The following is a 13,765-nucleotide window of genomic DNA, read 5'->3' on the forward strand; positions in this document are numbered from 1 at the left end:
TTAATCCAGGTTTACATAATTAATTTGCAGACATGTGTACCTATAGTGGGAGAGCTTGCTGTTGTCATACAGTATGCGAGGGGTGGAGGCAGGGCTGGGATAACAGATATTTAGGGTGTTGCCAGCAATCACAATACTTATGAAAAAAAGCACAGAGAAACAAAGGTGTGCCACTGGCTTCTCACAGGAGAGGGCTGGATAAGACCTGCCACCTCCTACTCCTCCCCCCATTCCCTGACTTCAGACTCTCTGACCACACAGGCACAGAGCTGTACAGCAAACAGGGAGGAAGCTCTGTGCCCATTCTGCTTAGCTTCTCTTTATCCACCATACACTTACTTTATTTTGGCTTTTGTTTTCTGTTCTGCTGAGAAGAAAGTCTTGCCAGACCTGGGTTTCCCTGGCTTGGGGTTAGGCCAGCCTTACCTGTCTATACCTCCAAACGTAAACTACTTTTCCTGATTCGAATGCTTTGTCAGCTGCTGATCTGAAACAAAATGAGTATTAACGGAGGGTCCCATACTCGGATCAATACCCTAGGCAGGCTCACTAGAGCAGAGTCTGGCCCGGATCTAAGGTATGAGATGAACAACCACCATAAAATGGTTGGAGGTGGAGGAGGAGGAGGAGGAGGAGGAGGAGGAGGAATGTCGCAGAAGATGTACTATGCCCAGCAAAGCTACAGTGAACATACCGGAGATGGCTATGGGTGAGGAACTGATACAAATAATATGCACCACAGAAATGTACTGTTCTGTATTATTATTATTATATGGTGCCACAAGGGTTCTGGAGCGCCGTACACAGTGATTGGAGCATACACCACTGTAATCTTATATAAAGAAAGCAGCAAATGTTAACACTACTAATTTTAAAGGCTCTATGGTTTAGTAAAACCATAATAAACAAGTCACTGATAGTAATTCCATTTAAAAGTTGCTTTTATGTTAGTTAATAATCCTTTCAGTATTATACAGAGTTAAGAGTGCATTATTCATTTATCTTCTCTTTAGACAATGTTATTGTTTTTAAATGTTTGCTGATACGTTTCCGGTTGCTGTAGCAGAGTGGTCTCAAACCTTTTTATTCATACGCAGCTGTCTCCTAATACATTTTTGTGACAAGCCTATAATAAAACACTACTGCAATAATTAAAACTGGAATTGTAGAACCGAATGAGAAACAAGCAAATTTTATCCTAGTTCTCTTTAAAGTATTCAAATGAGTTTTGCATGATATCCAAATTGCATAAATGTAACCTTTTCTTTTCTCAAGACTTTTTACCTGTAACAGTTTTTTTTTGTTTATTTATTAATTTTTTGTGACCAATCCATCATTAGTGAAACATTTATCCTGAAAAATGGAACACACATTTTTATTAAAATTGAAAAATTAGATTATGGCCTGTGCCGTTAAATTAAAACACACCACTGCAATTTGCAATATAATTTTTTAACTCCATATATAAGCATAAATGTACTTCCACACAACTCGGTAACAGCCACATACGTAAAATACACGTAGTACACTACACACACAAACACTGACACAAATCAAGCACACATTCACACTTTCATAAAAATGCAAACACACATGCACACTTATACATTATATAATCATACACAGTCTAATTGTAAAGCTCTGCAGAGTATTATAGTACTATATAAATAATTGTCACTAGTCGGCCTAAACACTGTCACACCTGACCGTGACAGATATGATTGTAGAGAAAACAGTTTATACTTCCTGCATAGCGATGTGTTTGTCATTATTCTTTTCCCTGTGTATGTTTTTCACCTGTTTGAGGCACTATGTAGAGCATTTGTGTACTACTGTTGCAGTTCTTTACCTGTTGATTGTTGGGAACATATTTTGCAAGTGTTGACATAAAAGCAGCAGGTAACACCCCTCCCATTCCCTGCGCTCTAGGTGGAAGGCTGAGATCACTGGCCTTTACTTTCCACAAGTTACTGAGCAGACAGGAATTTTCTCTCTCTTTTTACGCTCTGGGCAGTTTTGCAGGGGGGATACTGTGTTTGTGTAGGAGGCTTGGCAGGTTTCCTCTAAATCTTTCATTTTCCCACAAGATAAGAAGCACTCCCTAACTTGTCTGTACAGTTTTTATCATTCACTGATAGGTGAAGGACAAGCATACATTATCTTATATTTATACAAATGTCATGTCTTAAACTTTATTTGTTCTTTTACACTTTCTCTCTGTAGTTCTTGCGGAGGCAATGTGGCTTGTCTGTGTTTTACCGTACTACTGTTTCCAGCATGATTTGCCAGCCATTGTCTCACAAAGCATGCTGGGAGTTGAAGTTTAGAAGCAGTAGAGAAACAAGTTGCCTGATATAATCTTCTCTATAGCGAAATAAACTGCAAGATTTAAAAACTTTATTTAATATCAACTAAGTTTATTGTACGTGTATTAAGTGTGTTGCATAGAAGTGACAATGTAAAACAATAAAAAAGAGTTTGCGTAGTTATAAAGTTAACAATGGGCATCTCACTGCACCACCATAAAGTCATAACAGAGTTATGATAAAAAATGGCTAGGCTTGCCATAATATCCCTGTAATCTGTGACATCTATGATTTGCACAGGTTCTGTGGCTGATACAAACCAAATGAAATGCATGCTTGAATTTAACTAGCCACAGAACCCATTTAAATCATAGGTGTCCTGGATTAAAGGGATATTATGGCAAGCCTAATTAATAGTGGGTAGCGATGATCCTATGGGATGGTTGCTGAGCACATAATTATAATGCACCTTTATGAGCATCTCAACTGTGATTGGTGCACTAACACCTATTATGATATTTTGTGTTTGCAAAGGTCAAAAAAATAGTAAGCGTTTTTCAATAAAATATTTATTTTAATAACCAACAGCAAATTAAATTGGAAAAGTAGATGGAATGCATTGAAGGAACAACAATCCTTTGCATCTAGAAGCATGCTTGGGGGGTAGGGTGGGGCAGAGTGTTTGGCCAACTTTTTTTTCCCCCTCATGATTTACAATGCAGAATGTTTATAATTTTTCAAAAACAGTTTCTACATTGGACTTTTTGGAAGCGATCAAATGACCTCCTACATTATAATGTATACTGTAGCATTACAAGTTTCTCCAAAACAAAAGGGATGGTCAAGTTTAGGACAGTGTTTTGCTGTGGATGGGTTAGCTGCTGCTGTTTGTGTGACCTCACATTCCAGAACAGCTCCTTGTTTTATCCAGCCCTGACAAAAGAATCTCTCTAAAGACAAAACAGAGAACACTAATAAATCTTGAAGCTCTGAGGTTGTCTGGCTAACTTGTACCACTCTGACCTGTGGTTGCGTAGGCAGCATTGTATGTTCTGATGAAATGATGTAATGCATTCAAGGCTGTTATTCCAGCTTTGACAACTACTTTTATCATTTTTATGAGAAAATATTGTAGCCTGCATACTCTGTATAAGATAATTACTAGATGCTTGTTGCAGTAACATTAGAATATGGTCTCTGGCTGCAGCTATAATATGCCCAGTACTAGTGTCTGTATACAGTACAGATGACTCATCTATAGCATTGTTAGAGCATTCATTCACTTGCAACTTTAGTCAAACCTACAGAGGATTAAAAAAAGGTATATTTCTTCTCATAATTGTACTTTCTGCTAAATTATTTGAAAGAGATTATTGTAAACTATCATTACTGTGTAAGGATCATCCTCTGATGTGTTAAGCAAAGTCAAGTAGTGGAAAATGAAATGGCTATAACATGTATACATCCTCTTGAGCAATTGTTAAACTACATACTCAATTTATCCTTTAAAATTTAAATTTATTTTCATAAGTCTTAAGTCTTTGAGTAACTTTTGTATAGAAGTTGAAGAAGGACTGCAACTTGCCAGCCCTTTGCTATAAGGGAAAGGCTCTGGGAAGGAATGGGGCAAAGTCCAGGAGTGTGTTTGGAAACGTAATGAAAGTGACGAGATGCCCAGACTAGAGGGGAATTCTGTACTGAGAATAACACTGTAAAGTAACGCACTATCCCTTTAAAAATAATGTCTCTTCCCTCTAATGTTTTGGCATGTTTTACATCTTTATTTCTTTCATTATGGAATATATTTGATGTTGTAATACTTGCCATTGATCAACATAAAATACTGTAATGGAAATTAAGAGAATAAACTAATCTAGAACATTTTTTTAGTTGCAAATAATAATAATAATAATAATAATAATAATAATAATAATAATAATAATAAAAAGACAGTAATTGATTACAAAAGTATTTCTCACCCTTGGTATAAGAGTCCTTTAGATGGCTTACAGTCCCTTGGCACTGCAGTTTATACCCTGTAGAACTGTAACTCTGTCAGTTCCCATAGGCCTCTTGAGGGCCCCCTTAACAAGTGTCCTCGAAACTTAAATCATCTTATGTCTTTTCTCTGGTACTTTTCAATAAACCTGTTCTTGTAGATTGTGCATTTCCAGACCTGTGTATTAAAGTAAATTAGCAATATTATGTAATTGTATGTTGTGGATTACAAACAATGAATTAAGTGACATCTGAAGATAACAGATTGCTCCAGGGTTTATTAGGGTGCAAAGGGGCAAACACTTATTAAAAAATTATCTTATTTGTCATTTTGAAGCTACTGACATGTTTTTTGTTGTTGTTGTAATGACATGAGAGAGTATTTTGTTTTGGAGAGTGGCAAATTCCAGAACAAATCCAATGTTTCAAGCTGCAATAGTTAATGAGTAGTGAATGCTCTTTGATGCCTCCATCAGTGTCTTTCAGTTTTAACGTAAACAACAAAACTTGATCTTACATAGGCTGAAACTACCAAAATATAAATACAGGTTGAGTATCCCTTATCCAAAATGCTTGGGACCAGAGGAATTTTGGATATCGGATTTTTCCGTATTTTGGAATAATTAGATACCATAATGAGATATCATGGTGATGGAACCTAAATTTTCGCACAAAATGCATTTACGTTTCATATACACCTTATACACACAGCCTGAAGGTAATTTTAGCCAATATTTTTTATAACTTTGTTCATTAAACAAAGTGTGTGTACATTCACACAATTAATTTATGTGTCATATACACCATATGCACACAGCCTGAAGGTCATTTAATACAATATTTTTAATAACTTTGCGTATTAAACAAAGTTTGTGTACATTGAGCCATCAAAAAACAAAGGTTTCACTATCTCAGTCTTACTCAAAAAGTCTGTATTTCGGAATATTCCGTATTTCGGAATATTTGGATATGGGATACTCAACCTGTACATTATCAACATGCACTTTGTCACCTATGTAGGAAGTGTTTAATTACCGTCATTTCCTGTCTGATTTCTACTGTGGCTTATACTGGCACAGAAATAAGCTTTCAATGCTGTACAGTAAATCAGTGTTTCTCAGCTCTTTTGTATTATCCTCTGTATATATTACAGTAAATGTGTCATGATTTATCCCATGTATACCCTTAAAGACTGGTGCCCAACTGGCAACAGTTGGCAAGAAGACCTTGCCTATCTTTGGCGAGTTAAGTAGTTTAGTGGACTCCCTGATTTCTGGATGGGGCGATTTGGGGAGGTGATTAGTAGCAGTATTAGAATCCCAATGCACCACATTTAAAGGTGCTATGGCTTAGCACAATTATTAAGTCATTAGTTATATTAAAATGTTTGAATTCTGTTGTATTTAATGTGTACTTTCACCAGTTGGAGTTTACATCAGAAAGAGACAAGTACGACAGTTGTGAACCCCTGTTCTAGATTACCTTCTGATCTAGATGATTCTCCTGTGAATCAGGAGAGTGATAAGCAGTGGCTATAAATGAACGGTCTTCTAAGGTCTTATGTACTATGATGTACTCTTGTGAAGGCTTTTGACATTAAATAAATCCTGTACCTCTTGTATAAAGTGTACCTCGCTCTTGGATTGTAAGCTCTTCTGGGCAAGAAAAGGTTTAATTCTGTTTCATGTAATTTCATTGTTTGTATCATGATTGCATTAATGTAGAACTCTGCTTTCAAATGATTACTCTATAGTGTCCAATAATGTTGAACGCTCCTGGCTGTTGGATAGTTCCCATAAATCTTCTGCTTCCTTACAGTAATCACTGGCTTCTCTATACTGCTTCATACAAATGATCTTTCTTAATTTGGACTGTTCAGCTATCTACTACAAAAAGACCTCTATGTCCAAGTGGCCAAGATATCATGGTCGCACGTTTCCCTGCACCTTACATCTGGGCAAGTTACTGGCCACGTGTTTGGCATATGCAGTGATGAGAGGTTTAGGTAGTTTTCTGCAGGAGGACCTGTTATTTTGTTATATTTCACCAACTTGCCTTACACAGAGCACATTGCTGATTTGTTTGATTTGTATGCCTGCATATTGTCATATCGGAGTAACAGTTCCCTTGGTATTCTAAATATGTGCCTGTGAGTTGGATCCGAGTGCATTTGTGTGGTGGTTATTTACTATATGGGCACAATATGAACGATTCCTACATTTCAAAGTTGTTTTGTGTAAACTGAAGAAGTTGCCTATAGTAATCAGTCAGTTCGTACAGTACAGTATGTCACACACCAACAGCGCGGGATATATAAAAAAATGCGGAAAAACGTCAGAAAACTGCCTTTATTGGAGTTTACCGCAATATATATGGCTCACCATGGGGTTTATTTACAAAGTCAGGTTGTTATGCCTGACACTTCTGAGCGTGAGCTCAGCATGTTTATGCTGGAATGATAAAAATGCAATACTTTAGCAAGGCATGGCTAGTAAAAGTATTGCCCTTTTTTTAACATCAATAATTTTTTATTGATAATTTTTTAGTTTTGCAAAACAGGGGTACAGAAGGGAAAAAGAGTGGGGGTGGGGGTCATCATATAACTTCATGAGACATAAAGCTAAAGAAGTCACATAATATTCAATTCTGAACATACTTACAAACATCAATGAATATGCAAAACTTGATATGACAGAAAACAAAGGCTGCAGTAAAAAAACAAAACAAAAAAAACCCCAACAACAACAACCCACTAGTAAGAATGAGTCAATCCCAGAATTAAGAATGGGAAGGTTCTCCATCATCATGTGGACTAGGCAGACATGTGTCCAAGCAGGAGGTATGCACAATCAATTTTGCACCCTCGCCTTCTGTGATTTAAACATGCCAAGGCATCCACCAGAGGGGAGAGTTAGCAGAAAAAGAATAAGGGATGTATTTGGTTTCCATTAGAAAATGAAGCTGGATTTTGTGAATAACTTTCAGTAGACGGGGTGGTGAGGGTTGTTTGTTTCCAATTCTGGGCTAGGATCGCGCGGGCCGCAATACAGATGTGTCCTAGAACATAGCGTAAGTGAGAACCTACTGATCGTGGCTACACATACAATAGTGTTATAAAGGGAGAGGGGAACAGGGAGAGATCAAGAACCTTATTAATTAACACAAATATTTCATCCCAGAATATCTTAATAAGAAGACAAGTCCAGAAGACATGGAAGAGGTGGCCCACTTCACCGCAAAGGTGCCAACAAAACTTTGAACATGCAGGCCAAATCGTATGCAACCTGTCAGGTGTTAGGTATAACCTAAACAGTAATTTGACATGCATCTCAAAGTGGTTCAGACATTTAGACATTTTATAAGAAGACTGAAAAAATGTTTGCCATTGAGAGTCATGCAGAACACACCCAATATCCACTTCCCAACGAACTTGGGCTTTGAATTTGGGAGACGGAGTTAGTTCTACTAACGTTTTGTACCAGAAAGAAATTTCACCTTTAAGTGTTTTGTTAAAAATTCAGCCTAATATAGATGCTATAGAAGGATTCGGTGGGGTGATAACACAATGGAGGCTGTTCCACCAGTGTTGTATTTGGTAGTACCGTAACCTCTCCGAGTTAAGTAAAGAGAAGCGGCCTTGGAGATCGGTGAAGGAGCTAAGGACGGGCTTGTTTAACAAATCACCCACTTGGAACACCACTGTGTATGGTTAAAGTATTGCCCTTTTAAATATCGGGAATATAATTCTCTGGGTCTGCGATGTGTTGATATGCAGCAAGCTAAACCTTCCAGCGGATCTGCACAACAAAGACTTGCTAAATTTAAAGGCGTTGGTGGATTGGTGAGGAACTAGAAGCCTACCAGCAATTTACCATCTTGGAGGATATAGAAGATCCACAGCTGGACCCCCCATCCCATCAAGGGCCCTTATTTCCATCTTTGTTGGACTGATATACCTCCTGATATCTGTTGCAATATCCTTACTCCGTACGAGATGCCTATATATAAGATGCATCTTGAGGTTGACAAGAATCCATAAATAGGAGATTTACTACACTACTGTGCATTTTAAAAGGACAATATACTGTGCACTTTAAAAGGACAATATTATATTGCGCTGGGATGGGAGCGCTTCCTGGTGCCGCTGGAGTTGGGGCTGTGCAAGGTCTCATGAGATCTCTCCCGGGAACTGTGGGTGCTGCGGTGTCTGCTGGGATTTACTGTCGTCACTGAGGCAGGGACGCTGGGAAGAGGAGATCCTGTCTCCGCCGAGGCTGTGAATGATGCCGCTTGTGCCGTTGCCATCACTGCTAGGGTGGTAATTGGCAATATGAATGGAGCTGAGGCTCAAGCCTGATACAGATTTTTAGCTTAATGTAAGCAAAACAATTGGTGGTGGGGAAGTGTGTGTGTGTGTGTGTGTGTGTGTGGGGGGCGTATGGGGGACGGCCACTTTTGCATTAGCCTAGGGTGGCTGGAACCCTTAATCAGGCCCTAACCCTTAATCAGGCCCTAAGACCGCTGGGAACCCGACCGTCGGGATCCAATACTGATTCCTTTGGAAGCGCTTGTTTCCAATTTGTTGTAATAAATATTGTTGTCTGTGGTTGGTGATAGACACTTGTGAATAAAGCTGCTCCTACCTCTGATGCGTCGGAAATATTTTCACTTATATGACCATTAATTGCTTGGTAAGTTGCCATTTCCAGTAGTAAAATGCTTATTAACTGGTTATGACTAATCAGTTATGGCTTTGTTGCCTCATTAATGTAGCTTGGTATAATTTAATAAGCAGAGGTCCTGGTTATGTAGCTGTTCAAGCTTTAGCTTGTGTTAATAAACTCCACAAATAGTGTATTCATGTGTATTTCTGCTAATACACTGATCTTGTTGTTGTGAAATAGATTTTCTGTTCAGATGTTATTTGCTTATTATAGAATGTTTTATATACACAATTTGAATGATCTTTTTGTTCCTTACCATTACTGTTGGTGTTATAGTTGTTTCTGGCCCATGCATATAGGATTGGTTTGTTCCGATGTAGCTGCAGAGAAGACTTCACGACTGTCCATCATGTTATTATATAGTCTCCCATAGTATCCTCATTCCATGTCGGTTTCTTAGCATCTGTATAAATAAACGAATTTTGCAATCATATACAAATTGCCAAGTAGAAAACACAAAGTTAAAATTCAGTAAGTGAAGCTTTACCATCAAATATGAGAGACTGTAGAGAATTTGTACCTCTTTGCTTTGGTTTGGTGATTGTTTGCGTTTTGTCAATGTTATACCCTCTTCCAACATATGTTGTTATTTTGCCTATTTCTCATGCATGTCTTTGGTTTACTTGCAGCTGAAATTGTCATTGTTAATTATTGTATTTCTTTAAATAGTATTACCTGGAATACCACAGACAAATCATTGATCTCTCTTGCAAGAACAGTATTTTTGCAGTTAATCATGCCACCAGAGCTTCAAGGACTTCATTGTGCTATCAGTTTAAAGTGTTAAGGGAGAACCGCCCAGGACACATCTCTCCCCCCCGCTCAGTACAGCGCGATGTGTGCTGAGCGTGCGGGGGTAGACGGGGTTCCGCTGAGAGCGACCTGCTCGATTGAGCCTGCATGCAGTCCAATTTAGCACCAGCGATAGCGAAGCGCGGGGCTGCGCATCGCTATCGCTGTGGGGGGTACACACGGAGAGATCATGCTTAAAATCTAAGCAATCTAGTCAGATTGCTTAGATTTTAAGCAGCGACCTCTCCGTGAGTACCCCCATTTACCTACATCTGGCAGTGGGGGCCAGAGAGGCTGTTCTGACGCCTATAGGTGGAGTGCCTATGTGCAGTCACAGCCAGCCCTTTTGGCAGCAGCGAAATGCATGCGCATATAAACTCCCCTGGTACAAAATGCATAGTTAGAGGATGACAATGAACAGCAGCTTCTGAGTGGTTGTTTGATCCATTTGCATTATTTATTTGATAATTGCAATCAGTCTTCAGTAGGTAAACATACTGTCATTTGATTTTTGTTTTTTAAAGTTCAGCATAACAGATGTTTGTATTTAATCAGACTTAATTGACACTTTAATGTTGCATTTTTGTCTGTTCTTAAAGGTATATTACATGATAAATGTGACTATGGGGTCTATTCACCAAGGGGAACATGTCCATTATACTGTACATGTGAAAACAGTAGTTTCTACATGTTATATGTCAAACTGAAATATTTTGGAGCTGGATTGCGGGAATGATTGTCATGTCCAGATAGCGGCAGCCAACTAGGCCCCACTCCTTCTTATTGGAATTAGATCCAGATCACAAAAAGGAACCCATTAGATCGCTCTCCCTCCTCAGGCCCTCGCTGTGCACGGCAGTGTACATTTTCACTGCTACTAGTTAGTGGTTAAAGTTAAAGAGATAGAGCTCGCTTGAAAATCAGCTGTCCCGGCATCTGTGTCTGCCACAACAAATTATGACAAGTTAAAAACATAGGGCGGGATGTACTAACCTTGCGTTCTTCATCCCACCACATATCGCATCAATACTAATTGCATATGCACTGTCCTTTGTGATGTGCTTCCAGGGCCGTTAACTTTCTAGCCAATTTGGCTCCCAGTGCGAGATTTAAAAATGCGCCCCCCCCCAAATTCACATAAAAAAAATGCGGGCCCCCCCCCTCATAGATATAAAGAGTAAAAGCATGCGCGCGCGCTCCCGGCAAGTGGGCGTGGCCTCGTTAAAATGGGTGGGGCTTTGTTAAGGTGGGCGTGGCCTCATCTGATCTCATCATCACGGCCACCACAGGATAAAAAAAAAAGTCCTCATTTTACAAATTACAGCAGGCACGCAACCCCATTTTACACAGCACGGCAGGCAAGTGTCCCCATTTTACACAGCACGGTAGGCAAATGTCCCCATTTTACACATTGCGGCAGGAAAGTGTCCCCATTTTACACATTGCGGCAGGCATGTGCCTCCACTTTACACAGTACAACAGGCAAGTGTCCCCATTTTACACATTGTGGCAGGCACGTGCCCCCATTTTACACATTGCGGCAGGCACGTGCCCCCATTTTACACATTGCGGCAGGAAAGTGTCCCCATTTTACACAATGCGGCAGGCACGTGCCCCCATTTTACACAGTACGGCAGGAAAGTGTCCCCATTTTACACAATGCGGCAGGCACGTGCCCCCATTTTACACAGTGCGGCAGGAAAGTGTCCCCATTTTACACATTGCGGCAGGCACGTGCCCCCATTTTACACATTGCGGCAGGAAAGTTTCCCCATTTTACACATTGTGGCAGGCACGTGCCCCCATTTTACACATTGCGGCAGGCACGTGCCCCCATTTTACACATTGCGGAAGGAAAGTGTCCCCATTTTACACATTGCGGCAGGCACGTGCTCCCATTTTACACATTGCAGCAGGAAAGTTTCCCCATTTTACACATTGCGGCAGGCACGTGCCCCCATTTTACACAGTACGGCAGGCATGTGCCCCCATTTTACACATTACGGCAGGCACGTGCCCCCATTTTACACATTCCGGCAGGCAAGTGTCCCCATTTTACACATTCCGGCAGGCAAGTGTCCCTATTTTACACATTCCGGCAGGCAAGTGTCCCCATTTTACACATAAAGGCAGGCAAGTGTCCCTATTTTACACATAAAGGCAGGCAAGAGTCCCCATTTTACACATTCCGGCAGACTGCGTCCCCATTTTACACATTCCGGCAGACTGCGTCCCCATTTTACACATTCTGGCAGGCAAGTGTCCCCATTTTACACATTCCGGCGGGCACGTGTCCCCATTTTACACATTCCGGCAGGCAAGTGTCCCTATTTTACACAGAAAGGCAGGCAAGTGTCCCCATTTTACACATTCCGGCGGGCACGTGTCCCCATTTTACACATTCCGGCAGACAGGTGTCCCCATTTTACACAGTACGGCAGGTGGGGGGGGGGGAGGGAGGGAGAGGGGTTGACTTACATTTGAAGCGGTTCTTCCCGCTCTTCAGCCGTCTCTCCCTCGTCTGCGCGGCGCCGCTGCCATCCGGCTTGGCTCCCCCTTCTCCCTCCTCCCGAGTGCCCAGCTCGGGGGGCGGGGTTTCGCGGAATGACGCGATTGCGTTGTGACGTCACGACGCAATCGCGTCATTCCGCGAAGCCCCGCCCCCCGAGCTGGGCACTCGGGAGGAGAGGGGAGGGGGGATTCAAAGTCCTCAAGAAGTGCCGCAGCGGGCGCCCCGTGCGGTTGCACGGCTCGCCCGCCGCAAGAAACGGCACTGCGTGCTTCCATCCATGATCTTCAGGGTTTACAACCCTGGAGTTAGTCTGTGCATGCGCAGAAAGACGCAGTGGCCGCAGGGCAAAGTAATCAGTCAGATTGGATCCATCACACAGCGCAATGTGGAAAGAAGCTCATAGGCTTCTATAGGGTAACACCAGCTATAGCTGCTGTTACCCTCTGCATCGGTGCCCTTGAGTCGGGGCTTTAGTGCATTTGGAAATGCAGTAAAAACCCAGAAAATTGGGTTTTTACCGCATTTCAGCTTTAGTACATCCCGGCCATAATTTCTGAACAAATGATAATGAATATGTCCCTTAGTATTTAATTACAACACTGGCGAGACATAGATTGTCTTATGTATTTGGTACTTCATTACTATTGAATACTGCTAAGGCTCCTCTCATGGTGTAAAGTAAACCGTATACTACTGTTCTCTCCTGGTGTAAAACTGGCATATCTTGTCATGCATCCAACTCTGCCTATTATTCCCCGGCCCCATGTAAGACTAAAGGCTCATACCCACTGGGTGATTTCGAGCTCAAAGTAGCTCACTTTTGTCATTTTAAGCTACTTTGAGCTCAAACTCGGCCAGTGTGTATGGCCAGCTCCCGCATCTCTGCTGGCCGCTGCCGTCCGTCAGGCTGTTTGAACAGCTGAATGAAGCACTTCCCACAGGCTCTTACTGTGGGAAGTGCTTCAACCCCCCCCCCCCCCCCCCCCCCCCTTCATCCCCTGTGAAAACATCGCTGGGCACAGGAAAATAGCTCAGTTTGTACGCACCTTAAGGGTTAAAACTGGAGGTCTTGCTGTTCTCTTCTAAATGCTTTAACTTTGCAATCCAAAACTTTCACATTGATTAAATATTTTAGTTATCATCAAGTATCCACCTGGCTGGTATTGTGATAACATGCCAGCTACATAACCATCACAGTGCTTATTGCAGCTAAGACACCGGCCATCTTATCAGTACTCTTCCCGCTCTAGTAGTGATTTCTAGTCCTGCACATATGGCGACGATTGATTTCCTCCTATCCTGCGCACACCGCTCATACTCTTAATGGTGAGCTGGTGGTTTTCTCTTGTATTTTTTTTTAAATAGGTACAGTGTTAGACCGAAAGAAGCATGCCTAACACAATGACCTCTATCACCTGGTAAATGTCCCTGTG

At 41.2% G+C, this 13,765-nt stretch overlaps 1 protein-coding gene across 3 annotated transcripts in view; it reads left to right on the forward strand.

Annotated features, from left to right (window-relative positions):
• Positions 1-207: 207 nt before the first annotated feature.
• The window catches only part of DSP (desmoplakin), a 93,148-nt gene continuing 79,590 nt past the window's right edge, over positions 208-13,765 (forward strand). For 2 of the 3 annotated variants that reach the window (XM_063923110.1, XM_063923111.1), the window contains exon 1: positions 210-709. In XM_063923110.1, coding sequence (XP_063779180.1) covers positions 498-709 — 212 coding nt within the window. In that variant the 5' untranslated portion in view covers positions 210-497. Of the gene's footprint in view, positions 710-13,765 lie in introns of all 3 variants that reach the window. The other variant, XM_063923109.1, reaches the window with a different exon arrangement.

The sequence above is a fragment of the Pseudophryne corroboree genome, chromosome 5, assembly GCF_028390025.1.
Source record: "Pseudophryne corroboree isolate aPseCor3 chromosome 5, aPseCor3.hap2, whole genome shotgun sequence".
NCBI classification, from domain to species: Eukaryota; Metazoa; Chordata; class Amphibia; order Anura; family Myobatrachidae; genus Pseudophryne; species Pseudophryne corroboree.